At 60.6% G+C, this 19,563-nt stretch overlaps 2 protein-coding genes across 2 annotated transcripts; both read right to left on the bottom strand.

The window, feature by feature from the left end:
- Positions 1-2,164: 2,164 nt before the first annotated feature.
- Positions 2,165-10,623, bottom strand: LOC119089938 (rootletin). The gene is made up of 16 exons (XM_037212740.1): positions 10,477-10,623; positions 10,091-10,174; positions 9,610-9,757; positions 9,109-9,236; positions 8,673-8,768; positions 8,004-8,144; positions 7,441-7,525; positions 6,759-6,944; positions 6,067-6,140; positions 5,896-5,946; positions 5,505-5,555; positions 5,321-5,429; positions 3,979-4,082; positions 2,717-2,824; positions 2,329-2,412; positions 2,165-2,203 (listed from the first exon to the last, which is right to left on the bottom strand). Exons 1-16 carry the CDS (start codon positions 10,531-10,533, stop codon positions 2,165-2,167), a joined length of 1,545 nt encoding a protein of 514 aa, XP_037068635.1. The 5' UTR covers positions 10,534-10,623.
- Positions 10,624-14,539: 3,916 nt separating this feature from the next.
- On the bottom strand, positions 14,540-18,041 carry LOC119089937 (uncharacterized). The gene is made up of 6 exons (XM_037212739.1): positions 18,002-18,041; positions 16,272-16,394; positions 16,002-16,076; positions 15,434-15,636; positions 14,893-15,013; positions 14,540-14,551 (listed from the first exon to the last, which is right to left on the bottom strand). Exons 2-6 carry the CDS (start codon positions 16,353-16,355, stop codon positions 14,540-14,542), a joined length of 495 nt encoding a protein of 164 aa, XP_037068634.1. The 5' UTR covers positions 16,356-16,394; positions 18,002-18,041.
- Between the last annotated feature and the right edge of the window lie 1,522 nt (positions 18,042-19,563).

Here is a 19,563-nt window from a genome sequence, read left to right as displayed (position 1 = left end):
GGCCCTTTCACATCTTGCTGACTGGCTACAGAGCCCTCTGCACATTATGCAGTCGTCAGCTGTTGCGCCCCAGAGGTGTCCCATTTAAGCCCGCACGCCCGTAAAGCGAGAATAAAAAGAGCTCGAAAGTGGTGCAGGCCTCTGCAAATGTAATGGTACCAAACTTGACAAACCGTATTTCCGGAACCATTAGCAACACCCTGGCACAGTGGCACAAGGCAATCCTATTTGATCTTGATCCACCTCCTATATTGTGACAAATATCTTCGCCTGTAAAGTTGTTTTCGAAACTTTAAGATAAAGTCTTAATTTCGGTTATTCATGCTGCCTCCGTCGGGGGAGGGGGGGGGGGGGCTGTTGCTCGTAACGATCCTGAGCGATAGTGCAGACACATTTACGGGGCGCGGTAAAAGCCAGAGGTGTGCACACATCCTTCAACAGTTCATCCGTCATATCACTGAAATAATCTTTCAACGGATTAACGATTTTGTTGACGCCAACGCCATTCACAAAATCGCTAACTTTCATGGAATTTTCGCCCTTTAAATGGAGTGTTCCACATTTGTTCGGGGTTTTGAATTGAATTGGCCACTTCGAAGATTATTCTATGCAGATCATAATCCTGCCCTTCTAAAGGCCTAAAGACTCCTAGTTTCTGAGGTACACGGCCGCGAAGATGTGTAAACTATTTCAAAGTCATTCAGGTATGCATACCACCATAGAAACGAAATTCGAATCCTGCAATTTCATAGGTCATTCCAATTCACCTGCCTCGGACAAGCGGGACGTCGCGAGGATTCAAGATATAGCGAGAGTAATGAAAAGATAATCCGGCCCGGATCTAGTTTGGAATACAGACCTTTCGATCACAAATTGCCATTTCAGAGCAGTGCGAAGAATAAAGAAAAATGATTGCCGGTGGGGCAAACTAGCATGCGTTTGAGGGAGGGAGCCAACCGCTAAGCTTTCACCCTCGCATGTGCGCTAAGTATCCGGCTGCGGCCCCCCTCCCACGGGACCTCTCGGCTCACTCGCAGCTAACGCATGGAGCCTACCCCAGACAATCAACACACCACGACGATACAAAGAAGATGGGAGATGAGGACGAATGCGACGGGGATCAAGTTTTATTCTACATAATATAAAAAGTTGGACATGATAGCCAGTTATTACGGAAACTAGACATATAATCGAATAACTCCAGAATGGCGTCATAATCGAGTATGTGAATACAAGTACACATCTTAAACTCACGAATAACTACGCAAGAACATCGCGAGAAAAGGCCAAAACACGAGCACACAACGGTATCTGGTTCAGCACACTTCCAGCACCTCCACCGCCACCTCTCGAGAGATTGGAATACTATAAGAGAGTGCTACGACGGCAATTTCGGACGGCTAGTTTGGCGGCACCTCGTCATACAAACGTTCCAGTACGCAGCCAAACAATGACGGTCTAGAGCAGTCATCTACAATTAGAGTATACCTAATAGGTATCAGGGAGCTTATTCCATATCTCATGTTTCCTTCAAAATCTTCAAATTTCGAACAGTTCCTTTCACTTAGACATCGTTTCGAACACTCCCTTTAACTTAGAGATCGTCAAGTTTTTCCGGCATATTTTCGATTGCGTATAGAGTGCTACACTTTGCATAAGCGGTAGGTGGGGTTCCTTCGCGTGGGGGATTCAAGGGCTTGAGCCTTGGGGCATGAGCTATGGGGAAAACGCTGGCTGGTGTTGAGTTTCATGGTGACACGCATGGTGGTGGGCTGGGCTCTGCATTCTGGTACCAGGGGCCAGGGGCGCTCCGCCTTCTAACTCCCCTCCGTCTAAATAGGAAACTACATCCTGTACGACTAGCTAAGCCGAGTATCCTATTATCTGGCAACTGTATTCATTACTCTCAACCGTCATTGTTTTAAGGAACGCACCTAACGTACCCGCACCACACGCACGCACGCACGCACGCACGCACGCACGCACACAAACACACACACACACACACACACACACACACACACACACACACACACACACACACACACACACACACACACACACACACACACAAACGCGCACACACACACATACGGACGTACACCGGCATTATGTGTTTTTATGAACACAATTGGTTACCAGAAGTGCTTACGGGTTCACTTCGCTACGCGACGGAGCTGACGCTGAGCACGCATAGAGAGATCTGCGGCGACCGGCCGAGCCTGCACCCACCTGCAGCTGGGCGTCACTGTCCAGCGTCAGCCGCTGGCAGCGGTGCAGCTCGGCCTCCTGCGCGCGCCGCGCCGTCTCCTGCTGGGCAGCGCGCGCCTCCACCGTCTCCAGGCTGTGGCGCAGCGCGCGTCGCTCCTCCTCCTGCTGGCTCTCCTGGCTGCGCAGCATGCCCAGCTTGTCCTGCGCGGGCCGCCAGCACCGGGTCACACGGGCAAGGGACGGAGGTGGGGTGGGGGGGGGGGGGGCGTCACTGGTCATGGCTCGGTGCTGCGCGCGGGCCACCGTCGTGACGCGCCGATGGAGGGTGGTGTGCTGCCTGCCTGATCATCTCCGCGGCGCCGGCACGCCAGCACCACAAAGAGACGGCCGGACCCGCAGCTCGGTGTGCAGCCAGCCTCGCAGGCTTCAACGAACAAGTCGGCCGGCGGACTGCAGTGAGTAGCGCCGCCCAGACACCAGTGCGCAGTCCGTCCAGCAGCCTCACCTCGAGCACCTCCTTCTCCAGCTGAAGCTTGGTGTTGGCCGTCTCGAGCCGCACCAGCCGTTCCTGCAGGGCCTTGGTCTCGCGCTCCCGCTTCTTGTTGGCCTCCTCCTGACATGTGGGGAAGAGAGAGAGAGAGCGGGGCTGGTCAGCGAGGCGCACAACCCATCGGCGGCGGGAGGACCGCCTGCCACCCGACCAGTGATCAGCCGGGACGATCAGCCGATGGACCGCCCAAGCCAGGCTCGGCGGCACCACATGGTCAAGCGGAAGCGCACATGGTTAAGCGGAACACGCAAACTGGCGAATGACCGCGCGCCATGTGAAACAGCTGACAGCAGGGGGACAATGCGAGTAACAAGGTGACGATACCTGGCACCGATACTGAGGCAATGCAATGACAAACGCACTCCAAATTTTTCGCACCTTTCGCTTGTACCAGAGCTTTTATATGCGAAGCACAGCTTGCTATGTGTGCTGCCAACCCCCAGTGATTGAAATTGCAGTTCGGAAAATAATTTTCCCCCAGCCTTCCCGCAAGCCCGGACTACGGACGGACTTTGGCGCCATGCAGTGCGGCAGCGTGACGGCTCCGTCCGGCGCCAGAACGGCCGGCGGCGCGGGCACACGGGCGGGCGGCGGGAGTGAGGAGAGAGTGAGGAGAGAGGGCGGCGCCGGGGAGTGACGCCAGCCCGACAGGGGACGCCAGCAACGGCCGCGCACCTGACTGCCGGCCTGGGCGCGGCCGGCGGCCAGCTGGGTCTCCAGGAGGCGGCGCTGTGCCTGCGCGGCGGCCAGCTCCTGCTGCGCCCGCTCCAGCCGCTGCTGCGCCTGCCGCTGTCCGGTACCGCGCTCCTCCAGCTCCGTCTCCAGGCTCTGGCAGCGCGCCGTCGCCTCGTCCTGGGCATGAAGCTGCGGTTAGCGATGGCGGCGGTGGCGGCCGCGCTGGGCTGTACACGCACGTGGTGGCACGACAGGGGAATGGACACGATGCCTCGCCAATGCCGAACACCACGGCCACGCGGGTCAACTGCATGCTCACCAAAAGATGCGCTTAGAGCTGTAAAACGCGACAGAAACTGAGCATGCACAATGACCGCGTGGCGGTAAACACACACACGGCCCCAGCTGAAGTCCTCAGCACGTTTTCTAGTTCAGACCACCGCACGGCTGCTCCCACCAGTCGCAAGTCATCTGGTCGGCGTGATGGCGGCGGCGTGGCGCCCCGGGCGCGGCCTCACCCGCTGCCGCTCCACACGCGCCACCTGCTGCATCAGATCCTTCAGGCCCTGGCGCACAAACTCCGGGTCGACGTCGACGGCGTTGGGCGGCGGGCCGGCCGGCGCCGCGTCCAGCAGGTCGGTTGACCCTGCCGCCGAGACGGATCGGGTCAGGTGACGACACACTGAGCCATGGAGCGTCTGATCTATTCCGCCGGCGTTCTCGTTAATTCGTCTGCATCATCTGTTTCGGTCTGACTCCCTGTTTTCTTTCTCCAGTAGAGCAGGGGCTCACAGCCATAAAGAGCGACATTTGAGCCTCTACTCAGCTTCGGGTCTCGTAGTAGATCGTGGATTACGACTCCTGGCTCTCCACTCGCAGCACCACCGATCCGTCCAAGTAGGGGGGGGGGGGGGCAGCCGGGAACACGCCCGGGGGTCACCACGGGGTCGGAGGTAGACGGAGCGGTACGTACCAGCGGAGGGAGTCGGGTCCGGCGGGGGACTGCTCTCTTCCATCGAGATAATCAGAGAGCAAAGCTCGTCTTGAGTGATGGACAGATTCGGGCTCTCTACGTCTAAAACCAAATATATACACATTCAACGTCTAAAACCAAATACACATACACATTCATCCATCACTAAAAAAAAACTCCAATGAAAACGGGCACAGACTGGCAGCGAAGTCATGCATGGCTGGAAGCAAATCGTGCGACAAAAAAGGCCACAAACATAAGTAAACAGACAGCACTTCCGCACACACACAGCTGTATCGCAAAATAACAAAACGTGAGCTATTAGCAACACTCGGCACGGTGGAGCCGCGCCCCTCTGCGTGTGGTGGTGCCCAGGCGACGGTCTGCCGGCCGGCAGTGCGTGCGGCGCCTGACCTGCGGTGGCGGGCGGAGCAGGGCGCCGCCAGACCGGGCCGCCGCCGTTGCCGCCGCCGTCCAGCCGCATGCCGACCACGCGCCGCAGCGACGAGTACAGGGCGGCCAGCTTGTGCTCCAGGTCACGGCGGGTGGCCTCCTGGCGGCCGGCCTGACCCTCCAGCGTCTCCGCCCGGCCCTCGGCCGACAGCAGCTTCAGCTGCGGCGCCACAGCCACAACAACGTCAACGGTCGGGAAACAGCCGCACCAGACAGCGCCAGCCAGCCAGCGGTGGACAAATCATGAACTAAACCTGCCTGACAGGCCTGGACTCCGGGAGCGCGGCGTTACAGTCGATGGCGACATGCACCCAGCCCATGCTACGACCGGCTGAGTTAAATTTTCTTAGCTTAGTCCAATCGTTGGTTATCGACAGGTCCTCCAAGCACACAACTCCACGCAAACACCGCATCACCTGCAGCGCAGTGGGACCGCCAGGCTAAAGTCAGCGGGCAACAACAGGCCACCAGGCGCACCTTGAGGTCGGTGGCCTCCTGGCTGGAGGCGCTCAGTCGGATCTCGAGGTTCTCCTTGTCCTCCTCGAGCCGGTGACCGGTGGCGCGGCACTCCTCCAGGGCGGCCGAGAGGTCCCGCTCCCGCCAGCGCGCCTTCTCCTGCAGCTCGGCCAGCCGCCGCTCGGCCTCGGCCAGCTGCTTCTGCAGGCCCTCTCGCACCGCCTCCAGGTCCCGCATCTGTGCAGAGCCGCACGGGCGACGGCAGCGTCACATCAGCTGGTGCGCTCCGAAAGCAGCGGTGAGGCCAGTGAACGCCATCAGTGACATCTGGGCTCGACCCCGCCTCACAAATGATTTCAGGCAGTCGTCACTTCCAGGAAGGCAAAAAGAGATGCCTTGGAGCAAATGTTACTCCTTAATCCGGCTCAGTGCGGACCGGACACTGGAGCACGGAGGCCGTCCACGTAGTGGTGCCTGCTCATCAGACCATAGTGAATGACCACGGAGGGCCCGGCAGACCCAGCGCCCGACAAACGGCCCATCACCCATCCGAGCCGCAGCAGCGACAGCCGCCCACCTGGACCTGCAGGTTGTGGATGTCGTTCTTGTGCGTGTCGTTGGCGTCCTGCTGGCGCGCCAGCTGCTGCCTGCTGTCAGTCAGCTCGGTCAGCCGCTGCTGGTTGAGCAGCTGCAGCTGCTTGGCCTGGTGGCGCAGCTCCTGCAGCTCGCGCGTCGACTCCAGCTGCGCCCGCTCCAGGTCGCGCAGCTGGGTGCGCAGCTCGTGGCTCTGTTTGGCCGAGCTCTCCTGCGCGCCGTCCAGAACTGCGCAGCGCGCCGGTGTCACGTGACGGGAGACAGCACGGCTGGCGTTCGCGGCACCGTGACGTCACTCGCAATCTATCACCGAGGCCGTATGCCGGCAGACCCGGGCCGGTTCAGGGCCCTGACGTGACGGACGCGTGCCGCGCGGTACGGCGGACGGACAGTCAGACTAGAGTCGGGACCTTCTCCGTGGGTTCGCACCGGGGTGGTGCCAGGAAGCTGGCTGACCGATAGAACCGGGTCACGAGCCCGTTTGTGGCCAACCCCACCGGTCTCCGGAGGCCACAGTCCCATGTGTGGACAAATGCGGAACACGTCCATGTCTGTCATGATGTAACATATAGGGATTACCGGCGGACTGCTATTCTCGGTAAGGGCTGGACCTGAGATCGCTGGTGTTGATTGCGGGATTACACATTATATTCCAGAAGCTGTGGCATTTTATACGCAGGCGTGATGCGTGAAAATTTACAGGTGATTGCAGCACAACGGCGGACATGTTTTTGAACCAGGTGATAAGCGATACAAGTCAAATACACTTCACATATTTGGGTTATTTTGAATCCAGCTTCCTCATATCAAGCAGAAGGTTACCTACTGAACCAAAAACCCACTCACTGCTTATTCTCTGGTTGGCCTCGTCCAGGACCCGCTTGAGTTCACCCTTCTCAGCCTCGAGCCGTTTAATCTTGTCGCGCAGCTCGCCGTTAATGCCATCTAGCGTTGCCAGCTCATGTTCAGCCTCTTGCAAAGCCCGCTTGGTGTCCGCCAAAGAGCGGTTGCAGTCAGCGTTTTGGGTCTCCACTGGAACGGAATACATACATGTGGAATAGAGGCACGAGGCTGAAAGTACCGAGCGCAAGTTAAGCAGAGCCACATTGTTGAATCAGCCGAAGACGAGTAGGTCCACTGGTGGATGATCATGTTTTAATGGCATTGCAATATCTTGCAGGCAGGGGCTCCCAAGCCCAGCGCATCTATAGGGCTCCTGCTTGCATCAAACCTAACATAAGATACCTTTCTAATGGATTATCAATGTGCCGTCACAGCGCACAGTGATGCGCCAGTGCACGATGCACTGATGCATTACGAGTGTCGTGCACTAGTTCACCACTGTAGCCGATCAGGATGAGCATACCACTGTACGCGCCGTCATCACTTTGATTTTCCCCCATCTCAGAATACCAATGCCCAATTTCAGCTCAGCCAAATGGATGTCCCCACAAAACATGACCTCACAAAGGAGAGCACTGTTTCCCCCGGGCCCGCTAAGCAAAGCATATGTGACCCCCGCAGGCACCTTCGCTCAGCTTGCGGTTGAGTTCGGTGAGGTCACGCTCCAGCCTATCGCGGTGCTCCTCCGTGACCTTGAGCTTGACCTTGACCTGGCCGTGCGCCGCGTCCGTCAAGTCACGCTGGCGCTGCGCGTCCAGGATCTGATGGGAGAGTGACGCCACCTCCTTCTCGTGGGTGATCCTGCCGGGGAGAGTACGGATATCGGCCTGCGAGGAACACTTAGCCCCACGGCAGCCGGGTACGCATACAAAACAGCGGCAGACCGCAGCAGAATACCGTCACATCTAGGGATCGCGTCACAAGACAGAGCCGCGGTGGCACATACCCATTCTTACTTGCCTCATTCGACGTCCACACACGAATCCACAACGCTGCCGGGCCTCAAGCAATCCACAACGCTGCAGCCCTCTCGCCGCTGTCCTGACATCGGCCTGTACAACATTCAAGATAGGCTCCAGCACAAGCTACGCGTTTCTGTCCGCATCTGATTACACCGCGCTATTCAGGAACCAAAGTCATCACCCCAAATGCCGGCCTGTCCGCGGGCCCAGTACGCCGCCCTCACGCCTTGTCCTCCATCTGCGTGCGGAGCCGGGAGATGTCCGTGTGTAGGGCGCCGACGCTGGAGCGAGACAGCTGGCCGTGCGAGGAGGCCTCGCCCCGCAGCCGTTCCAGCTCGGCTCGGTGCTCCTCCAGCTGCTGCTGCGCCTGCTGCAGCCGCTGATGCACCGCCTGCTGCTCCTGCTGCGCTGCATACGGACAGTCCAAAGGTCGTCAGCGGCGGCGGCGGCGGCAGCGGTACGAGAAGGTAGAGCACGAGGATAAACTGGGACGCAGCGGGAGGAGCAGAGCACTGGAGCACAGACCGGTGAACATATCAGTAATGTCATAGAACAGGGGTCCAAACTACAGGAATAATGCCACAGCACAGGAATGCCTCAGCGCCAAGAGGGCTAGAGCACGTGGAAGATCAGGGCACAAGGCGACAAAGTTCAGGCATGCACAGCGCAGGGGCTCCTGAACACATGGCATAAATCACCGATGATCCAAAACACAGAGCATCGGTCTGCACAGTCATTTCAACTGGCACCGCGACTGACGGGTGTGATAAGAGGACGAGAAGGACAAAGGTCACACACCGAGCGTCAGCGCCTGCTGCTTGCTCTCCTCGGCCGCCAGCAGCTGCGCCTCGCCGGCGCGCGCCTGCTGCGCCAGCTCGCGCTGGAGCGCCTGCACCTGCTGCTTCTTCTGGCCGAGCAGGTCGTCCTGCTCGCGGCTCCAGGCGTGTGCCGACTTCTGAAGCTGCGACTCCAGCGCACGCACCGCCTCCTCCTACCGCGGTGAGGGGTAAGGGGGGCGTCAGCGGCCACCGGCGCTCAGAGCTCGTCAGCGACGCCCCGGCGGAGCGGTCGCCACACCGAGGACCGGGACGTGGCGGTCGTCGGCGCGCAGCAGGACACACCGGCCAGACACGGTGCGAACAGCCTCCAGGGAGACCCTCAGACGTGGCTCCTCTGGCACGCGGGCGGATGAATGCTTCAGCGGACACCCAGCGTCTATCCTGTGCGCCCAAAAGCACGCGCGCGCGACGCGTTGCAGAAGAGAGGTACCCTATACATAAATAGGCCGAAGGAGCACAAGAGAAGGGCCGAGGAAAGAGAGAAGAAGTCACCTTCTCGCGCGTGAGCCGGGCCGCCTCCACATCGTGCTGGTGCTGCTGACTGGAGAGCAGACGGGCCTGCTCGGTGCGCGCCTCCTCCAGCCTGCGCTGCAGCTCGTCACACTTCTCACGCAGCTGCCCTGTGGCCAACAGGCGACGACCGCTCAGCTCGGACAGGCGGTCACAAGGCGGGCTGGCCACGGAACGTCTGCCCTCATTACAACACACACCTCCCGCAGCCCCGGTGCAAGGTGACCGCCGTGACCGCGGGCAGACCAATCACGCAGGATGGACAAGCGTTTGTATTCGTTCTCCTCCCAGACCCTCCTAGGTCGAGAATGTGAATGTTCTCAATTCAACGTCGGCTGCTACATCCGCCATACATTGCTTTACCGGCGCTCACAGTTTTAAAACACAGATGCCCATGTAGAATCAAAACACCTGAGACAGCACTCGGTATTTCTGTACTGTTGCCGGCAGCGCGCGCACCATTCGCACGACATCTCGACTCACCGCCCTCCTGGTCCATGTCCCGCCGGGCGAGGTTCAGCTGGTTCTGCACCTCCTCCCGCCGCAGGGTCAGCTGTTTGTTGTCCTTCTCCAGCTGCCGGCGCGCCGTCTCGGCTGCCTCCAGGGCGCAGCTCTTCTCGTAAAGTTGCATCTACCGACCCAGTTCACGTGTCATCCGGTATATTTGTCCATGATGAATAAAGCTTCTAATGACATTCCGGCTCGTACGCCTTCCCGTGAACGTTTTCTCCCGTACACCTCTGCTTGAGCAGATCACGCCGCCGTCTTGAGGAGCAAGATCACGGCTCATCACAGCATTCTAAGACATACATCCATTTGAGCGACGCCGACAACTTGCTCCACTCCTTCGAGCCCTCAGCGACCGGCACCGTGAAGAGCTCGGTGCGCCTGTCGGCCATCGCCAGCGCAGTCTGCCTGCGACTGGAGCCTTCGGCCTGCGCCGTGCCGCCGCGCTCGCCGGTACCTCAGCGTGCTGACTCTCAGCCCTCACGGCGGCCAGCACCTCGCGCAGACTGGCTTGCTCCTTCTGCAGGGCCGCGTGGCGAGCCTGTGGAGCGGGCGGCGGTCAGACCGAGGCGTGCGCCCACCCGACACGGCGGCCGAGCGCCGCCAGACCTCGGCGCGGCTCCCTCACGACCGCACGGAGACGTCACAGGACCACCGAGCTCTGACCATACAGCGCCGGTCAGTTGGCCACCGCACGACACAGTGAGTACACGTCACATCGCGCGTCCAATTCGCTGCGCCGTTCCCCTGTCTCCGAGGGACAGCGAGTTCAGAACCTCACGCCTCTCTACCACCCCTCCCCCCCCCCCCCGAGGCGCCTTCTGTCCCGTCCCTCTGACGGACCTGCAGTTCGCCGGAAGCGCGCGCCAGCGTCTCGCGCTCGCTGGCCGTCCGGTTCATCTCGGCCTTGGCGCGCTCGTAGTCGAGTCTGGTGCGCGACAGCTCCTCCTGCTGGGCGGCACGCTGCCGCTCCAGCGCCGCCAGCCGGCTCTCCAGCTCCGACTGGTCGGCCAGCAGCTCAGACACCTGGTCATCCAGCTGAGGACAGGAGGGGCCACGCAGCCGAGGTCACGCGGGGTCACGGAGCTGAGATCACACGGGGCCACGGGGCTGAGATCACACGGGGTCACGGAGCTGAGGTCACACGGGGTCACGGAGCTGAGATCACACGGGGTCACGGAGGTGAGGTCACACGGGGTCACGGAGCTGAGGTCACACGGGTCACGGAGCTGAGATCACACGGGGTCACGGAGCACAGATGTCACGGTCACACAGACGTTTGGCCATCGTCACGGTCGTCACGGGCCGTTTGGCCATCCCGTTGCTGGCACAGGTCATGTCAGGTCGGGCGAGGAGCTGAAGGATCACGAGCTCACACATCTGGTCAGGCGCTCGAAGACACCGGGTCGTGTCAGGTGACGGAGCTGAGGTCAAACGGTAGAAACCGTACATACACCACACTCACGGAGGCTGGAACCCCACACCATCAGCTCAGCTGAGGCAGCAAACGCGCACTTAAGTGTTGCAGCGGGCGCGGTTCGGACAAGCCTGGTGCGGCTCGGATGAGACTGACGCGGCTCGGACGAGCCTGACGCGGTTCGGACAAGCCTGGTGCGGCTAGGACGACCCTGGCGCGGTTCGGACGAGCCTGGCGCAGTACTGACCTTGTCCCGCTGCTGCTCGCTCTGCGTCAGACTGTCCTGCAGCGACAGTCGCTCGGCCTCCGCCAGCGTGCGTCCCTGCTCCGCCCGCAGCAGCGCCTCCTTCAGCGCGGCCAGCTCGGCGTCCAGCGAGGCGCGCTCCGAGCGTAGCGCCGCCGCCTCCGCTGCCATCTGCCGGACAGATGCGGAACTGACGGATCGGCCGCTGTCGCGGCAGAGCGGCGCGCGCGATCGGCCGAGTCAGCGGCCGTCCGGCGGCCGGCTGACTGGCACCAGGTCAGCGCGAGACACGGGGCACAGACACCACCGCGGGGCACGGACCCCACCCCCGGAAGCAGGGGACGGTCCCGCGCCACAGACGGCCCGGGCGCCAGATCTCTGCGTCACCCCTGGAGCGGCAGCGACGCGCGCGCCGCTCTGCCGTGGCCCCGACGCAGCATACCAGGATCGCCCGGCCCAGGCCGGTCAGCTGGCCGCTGGGAAGGAGAGCGCCGCACTGGCACCGGGAGGACGCGTTATGATGTCGCCAGGCGAAACGAACAAGCTTTGTTCCATTTGGCCAGCAGACTGAGGCAATACAAACTTGCCGTTTAGGCGGCATTTTTCCACGGGGGTGGCGGAGTCAGGGTCTTCGCAACCTGACGCTCCTAGCACAGACCACAACCCCAGGCACACCCACACAGCTTTTAATACCGTATGTCTGGAAGGCGATAACTGCGCCCGTACAGCGAGGCACCGCTCCCCACCTGCTCCACCATCTGACTCAGGTCCATCTTGTCCACGCCCAGGCCTTCGTTCAGGTTCTGGATCTTCAGCAGGGCGTCACGAAGAGCAGTCTCGTTCGCCTCCAAACGGGTCACCTGAGCCTCCAGGTCTCCTGGGGTCAGACGGGTCAGGGCGTGACCTGGGGTCAGGGCACATCGGCCCCCTACTAGCCCAGCCTGGGATCCGCAGATAATAATCGGCAAATGACGCTCAATCAGACCACCTATGGAACAGAGCAGCCAGCAAATGACTGTTACATGATCTGCCGTGCTCAAGATTGTTCTGGGGTAGCGCAAGAGTGAAAGCTTGTAAACAGTGACCTAAAAAGTGATCTCTACTGAACTGCATTCCACCTAGTCACTACAAGGCATTCAACTGAGCTTCGTGACTGACATTTCGCTAGCTGAAAAGCTAGCCGCAGAACCGAACCCATGCTCCCAGACACCCGGGCCACGCTGAGCGATGCGGCAGCCGCACAGCCGCACCCTTGTCAAGCTCCGTTTTCCCGAGTATGTCGTCCAGTTCGGCCTTCTCCTGTGCTAGCACGTCACGCTCCAGTCGCATGCTGTTGAGCTCCTCCTTCAGGGCCACGAGCGTCTCCCGGAGCTCTGCCGACCTGGCCGTCTTGTCCTCCAGCAGACGCTGGCTGCGGGCGTTAAACATGACACATCAGATGTGGTCACCAGTGGACAATGGCTGGGGAAATAAGACATCAGGCATGGACATCATTAGACACTGTCTGGGGCACCATGCATGGACATCAGTAGACATTGCTTGCCGTCATCACACATTAAACACGGCCACCAGCCGACAATGGCTGGGGTCATCACACATCACGCATCACTCCGTCGCCAGCAGGCACTTGTAGGGATCGTCGGACCTAAAAATTAAACGAGCTGCCTGCATACCTTGTGAGGTTCACTCTGGGACGCGGTCACATGGGATCACCCACAGCTTTTGTGTATATTATGGCCCCACTAGGTTCAGCCCCGTAGAGCGACTCCGGCTTAACGGAGAGTTTTTGCCCACAGATGTTACGATGTCATGCACTGGCAAAGACCAGGACCAACCCAGCCGGAAGCGCCGGGCCCTCCAATTATCGGCCTAGACATCCAGCCGGGAGCGCTGAGTCTTCACATTATCGGCCTGGGAGACACATAAACCGTTCTCTTATCAAAGTTCAAAACCACTACAAAGTTGCACTATTCTCTCCTGACGAAGCATCTAGAAGTTCATTAACACACAAACGCGTCATTTAGAGCGAACCAGACGGACCAACGTCCTGCCCCAGCTTAGTCCCCCCTCACCAGGATGACACCTAGTGGTCCAGGCCTGAGTAGTGCATGACACCTCAACATCCTTGGGCAGCAAAAACTGTCCCCTGCTGTGGCCGGCGAGACACGCGGACACACATGCAGGCAATCTTTCCAGCCCATATCAATGGTGGACCACACGGGACTTTGTCGGCATGACCGCACGCCGCGGAGGAAGGCGCTCCCTCACCAGTCCTCTAGTGCAGACTTCAGTCTCTCCACTTCGGAGCTGAGGTGGTGCTGTTCGTCCTCCAGAGCGTCCTTCTGCTTCCGCAGCTCCTGGACACTGGCCTGAGCACTGTCGGCCTCGCTGTTGAGGGTCTCCACCTGCAGCACCACGTCAGCTCGTTATCCCCTGCTAACAATCCAGGGGCAAAGACAAAAACGCATGCCAATTCGTGAATCAAAAAGAACGACCCCGACTCGATCGCCACGCTTGACATCTCGCTGGCTGTTTGCCGCCAGCCCGCCCCACAGATCACGTCTGACCACTGCACTGCCAGGTCAGTGGCCGCCGGCGGTTCTGGTCCGGCCCTGGCGGCACCCTGCTCTCCCCCACCCTGAGGGGAACGCACGCTCCCCGTGTGGTAGGCGACGGACACCAACTCAGCCTGCTGGGCCATCGGCGATCATGGACCGCCGCTGCACAGAAGCCGAGCGTTCATCTTACGGTCCCAATATCATGAGCCCCCCCCCCCTCCCCCCCCTCCCCCTCCAATGATCTTACCGGCCCCAGAGGCCACAACATGCCACGCCCGCACGTCGTTTCTTTTATAACACATGTGCCTTCGTGATGATAGAACAAGCATCTCTCGTGGTCTTTCCCTCTGCCTCTCAGACCTAGTCACCGAGGAGACGGAGAGCCCACGAACGAGGGCAGGGTCGCCGGGTCTGACCTGCTGCACGAGTCCGGCGCGCGCGCCCTCCAGCTGCTCGCGCTCGGCGGTCAGCGTCACCAGCTGCAGCTGGTCGCGCTCCGCCTGGCGGCGCGACTCGTCCCGCTCGCGCTCCGTGACCAGCTGCCGCTCCTGCGCCTCCAGCAGCTGCGCCTGCAGCCGCTGCTGCAGCTGGTCGGCCTCGGCGCAGCGGCGGCCTAGCTGCGCCAGCTGCTCCGCCGAGCTGTTCAGCTTCACCTGCCGGCCGGCAGGAGAGGGGGAGGGGAGGGGGTCACGGGCTGGTCTACAGGTACGACGCACACCGAGCCGCGGGTGCGCGCGCAGGCCGGCCACATCAACTCGTGAGGTCGCCAGAGGGAGTCACGTGCCCGGCAGTGACACGCAGGCAGCGACCGACAAACCGTGGGATGCTGCGCCGGCCTTCAGACCCCAGACTGACTGTCAGGCTCTTTGTTCCATATCGGCGTTACTCGGCTCTGGTGGCAGGCCGAAAGCCAGGGTAAAGCTTACAGCATCGATCAACTTCTGAAACGTGTTTCTGAACACATAGCTAGGGGTACGAATCCGGGGCCGACCCGTGACCAGAGGGCACGCCTCGGGGCGTATCCCCGGCCGCCGGCTCACCTGGAGCTCGTGGTTACGCAGCTGCTGCCTGTTCAGCACCGCCTGTACGGCCATGACGGTACTCTCAGCCAGCGTGACGGCCGGCACCGGCGAGCCGGCCGTCGCCGGACCGTAGGGCGTCCTGCCGGTCATGTCGGCATCACCTCACGACGACCGACGCAAGTCACGCAGACCGTGTCAGTGGCCGTAAAGCCGACCGTGTCAGCCGACCGTGTAAGCCGAGAGTGTCAGCGGCTGTACAGGTCATGTGCGGACTGCACAGATCCAGCCGATCACTCTTACATACGCAAAAGCGTATAGAAGCCGACCGTGTCAGAGGCTGTACAGATCATGCGCCAACTGCACAGATTCAGCCGATCACTGTTACACAGGCAGAAGCGACGTCAGGCACGTAGACGGACCGGCCGTGTCAGTCGCACAGACAAACAATGTTTATCAGCGGGACGGGGAGCTGTCCTCACCAGAAGACTGACCTGACCTGACCTGACCTGGCCTGACCTGACCCCACGGTGTCCTGACGTGGCCCGACCCGTGGACTGACCTGACCAGGGCGGTGGCCTGGACGAGCACCGGCAGCCGGTCGGCGCCCTCCCCCTCCTGCGGCTGCTGCTGCTGCTCGGACGGCTCGGCCTGTGCCGCCGCTAGCTGTGCCACCTCGCGGACGGCCCGCGCCAGCACCTCGCCGTCCTGCAGCAGCTGCTCGTGCGCCTCCAGGCGGCGTTGCTGCTCGGCCGAGCTCGACTCCTGCCGGCCAGCGACGGCTCGTCATCGCACGGGCGCTGCGCAGTCACTGGGTGGTTGGTCCCTGGACAGTCACCGGGTGGGTGTTCACTGAACAGTCACTTGGTGGGCGATCGCTGGACAGTCCCTTGGTGGGTGATCGCTGGACAGTCACTTGGTTGGTGATCGCTGGACAGTCACTTGGTTGGTGATCGCTGAACAGTCACTGGGTGGGTGGTCATTGAACAGTCACTGGGTGGGTGATCACTGAATGGTAACTGAGCCAGCACCGGACATGCCACCGATGTCAATAAAATGTGCGTGACCTAGCACTAGCTATCACTGGATAGGAGGAACATGCAGCCACGGGAAACAAACTCAGCACTCACCAGGTTGTGGATGATTTTCTTGAGGGATGTGATCTCCCTCTCTTTCTCCCTGTTTTCTTCCCGGCCAGTGGTGATCTACGCGGACAATAACGCCATGTTACCGAAGAAAGGTAAGACACGTTTCCGTTGCATTTGTATTGGGTGCTTTGGCAAATGCGTACTCTTTTTTGTAGCTGGAATCAAGAATTACATGAGGAATTGCATCGCCTGATGTCATGGGACATTAGGCGCCATAGCTTATTAAAAGTAATGCGAAACATTCCAGCGTACTTGGCTGTTGAGCTCCTTCAGCTTGCTCTCCAGCTCTCGCGTCTTGGAGCGGAAAGTCATCTCTTGCTTTTGCATCTCCTGCATCTTCTCCAGCACACTGATACTCGCCGCAGAAGCTGCCGCCTGCGCCCAAGAGCGATGCGTGTTTAGCCGACGGCAGTTTCATTACCGAATTAACTGGGAGGTAAGGATATAACCTTCGATTGTCCAAAGACAGGCTTTGCTTGCTCGGTCAAATCCATCCGCCAGATTTGTTCTGTATCTGGTGCAGAGAGGCAGCAACGTAAACACAGGTCAAAATAGATGGGCTTGTCCCGCAAAAGATGTTCCAGCCGTTCCCAGGCTACTGTTGCGAGGATCCACTACTGGTCTGGTCTCCTGGCTTTTAAACGTCGATTCTACCGTCGATCGTGCCCTACTAGCTGATGCTCCAAATGAGACCCAGTCTTAGAACTACGCTTGACACCAGCGTAGGGCTCGTCAGACAGCTCACTAGCGGTGTGATACACCGGCAGCAACCGGACGGGATCATTCACGGAGAAACGTGCCCATTGATGCCCTAAGGCTTCCTCGCCAGCCGTGAGCGCCACATTTCAAGAGTAGTAGCTGCTGATCACCAGGGCACACGCACGGAGACTCACCAGAAACAGAACATTGACTATGTAGCGGATCAACGAGAACATGAACTGAAAATGACGCTCAAAAGGCTGGCAGACAGCAGCGAGAATCAATCCTCCGAGCCCATCCTACACACCGCAAACATCGGCGTCCTCAGCCGCCCCTCCACCGCCTCCCCTGATGGTCGGGCCCGCCGCTGACCTGTGTGTTGCTCCCGTCCTCAGCCGCCCCTCCACCGCCTCCCCTGATGGTCGGGCCCGCCAGTGCGTTGTTCCCGTCCTCAGTCCCTCCACCGCCTCCCCTGATGGTCGGGCCCGCCAGTGCGTTGTTCCCGTCCTCAGCACCTCCACCGCCTCCCCTGATGGTCGAGCCCGCCGCTGACCTGTGCGTTATTCCCGTCCTCAGCCGCTTCACCACCGCCTCCCCTGATGGTCGGGCCCGCCGCTGACCTGTGCGTTGTTCCCGTTCTCAGCCGCTTCAGCACCGTCTCCCCTGATGGTCGGGCCCGCCGCTGACCTTGGCGTTGTTCCTGTCCTCAGCCGCTTCACCACCGCCTCCCCTGATGGTCGGGCCCGCCGCTGACCTGTGCGTTGTTCCCGTTCTCAGCCGCTTCACCACCGCCTCCCCTGATGGTCGGGCCCGCCGCTGACCTGTGCGTTGTTCCCGTTCTCAGCCGCTTCACCACCGCCTCCCCTGATGGTCGGGCCCGCCGCTGACCTGTGTGTTGCTCCCGTTCTCAGCCACCCCTCCACCGCCTCCCCTGATGGTCGGGCTCGCCGTTGACCTGTACGTTGTTCCCGTCCTCAGCCACCCCTCCACCGCCTCCCCTGATGGTCGGGCTCGCCGCTGACCTGTACGTTGTTCCCGTCCTCAGCCGCTTCACCACCACCTCCGCTGATGGTCGGGCCCGCCGCTGACCTGTACGTTGTTCCCGTCCTCAGCCGCTTCACCACCGCCTACCCTGATGGCCGGGCCCGCCGCTGATCTGTGCGTTGTTCCCGTCCTCAGCCACCCCTCCACCGCCTCCCCTGATGGTCGGGCTCGCCAGTGCGTTGTTCCCGTCCTCAGCCCCTCCACCAACGCCTCCCCTGATGGTCGGGCCCGCCGCTGACCTGAGCATTGTCGCCGCCGCCGGCGATGCCGTCGGCCGGCGGCCCGACCGGCAGCGCGGCGCACAGCTCGGCGGCGCGCCGGCCCAGACGCGCCAGTTCGCCGCCGGCTCGGCTCAGGTCGCGCTCCGTGGCCAGCCGCAGGTCGCCAAAGTCGCGCCGGAACGCCACCACCGTCTGCCACAGGCGCAGCGTGCGGGCGTGCTCGGCGCTGTAGTACTTGCTGTAGGCCTGAGGGAAGGAGGCTGGAGTTACGCACCTAGCAACCGCTGAGCTAGTGGAAGGTCCGGTGGAGGGAGGCCCGGTGTCAGGTATTGCTGCAGTAGTTACCAAAGGTCTGGAGACTGCGTGTTGTGTATCGTGGAAGTCGTAGTTGAAGGCCTGAGGGGGGGGGGGGACCCTGGTGTGCAGGACGCGACGGACCGGAATAAGAAACCTAAAAACAAACACACACCAGCAGATTGCACGCAGTTCCCGGTGCTCTGATAGCTGCTGAGGTCTGGAGACGAGGGGGACCGAGTGTTGGTAAGACACAGGCCTGATCGAGGCGCACAAAAACGACACACCACCGAGTGTTTTCGCCTCGGCGGCCTCGGCTGCGCCCTGCACTAACGCTCCGGTCTCCGTCCACACCGCGGCCCCTGCACGCACACGGGGCGCACTCGACGGCAGCAGATAGCCGCGCCGGTCACAATCTGCACACACGTGTTGATATCGGCGCGGTGAGTGGGCGGTGGGCGGCGGTGGAATGACTCTGAGTGGGCGGCGGGTCCCAGCCCAGGTCTGCCGGCGGCGGGTCCTCTGGAATGACTCTGAGTGGGCGGCGGGTCCCAGCCCAGGTCTGCCGGCGGGGCGGGTCTCAGCCCAGGCCTGCCGGCGGCGGGTCCCAGCCCAGGTCTGCCGGCGGCGGGTCCTCTGGAATGGCTTCCCATGTGTCTGGCGACCAGATGGCGATTTACTGACCGCAACGCATGGGCTCGCAGCGCACTGCATCGGCAGGGTAGGGCAGGGCTGGTGCAGTCCCCTCGTCCTGATCTCTGGAGGTTAAGTTACACCCCGGGCCAAGCCGTGGATGGCAGCGAAATTCGGACCAGCTGAGTCTGGCGACTTTAAGTAAGAATTCTGGGCTGTGATGATAATTGGAGTTTCAGGGCGTGCTGACTACTAAGGCCATTTTGCGCCCACAGAAAGATACATCTTGTGTACCATAGTGCTTCTTTTTGGCGATTTTCAATGCATACAGCCGCTGAACAATGAGCGTTGTTGCTGCCTGTGTTGTGACAATTCAAAACACCACTTGAGGTTACGGCGAACATGTCGTGAACCGAACTGAGCCTGCAGGGCGCTACTGCGTGCACAGCTGTCTATGAGCAAAGTAAGAATACATGAAACAATGACCTCTGATTTTGCATTATCCGTGCGAGGTAAGTGGGGCCCACTCCCAGTTGAGCCAGGTTGTGTCACACACATTACACAAGCTCCGAAGACTTCGCAACAGCGCATCAATGCCATTTGACCTGACCTGCGCTGTTACTCCAGAAACAGCACGTCGATGACAAACTTTT

Source organism: Pollicipes pollicipes, unplaced genomic scaffold (genome assembly GCF_011947565.3).
Source record: "Pollicipes pollicipes isolate AB1234 unplaced genomic scaffold, Ppol_2.1 Scaffold_3087;HRSCAF=3621_pilon_pilon_pilon, whole genome shotgun sequence".
NCBI classification, from domain to species: domain Eukaryota; kingdom Metazoa; phylum Arthropoda; class Thecostraca; order Pollicipedomorpha; family Pollicipedidae; genus Pollicipes; species Pollicipes pollicipes.
This window is presented reverse-complemented; position numbering and strand designations above follow the sequence as displayed.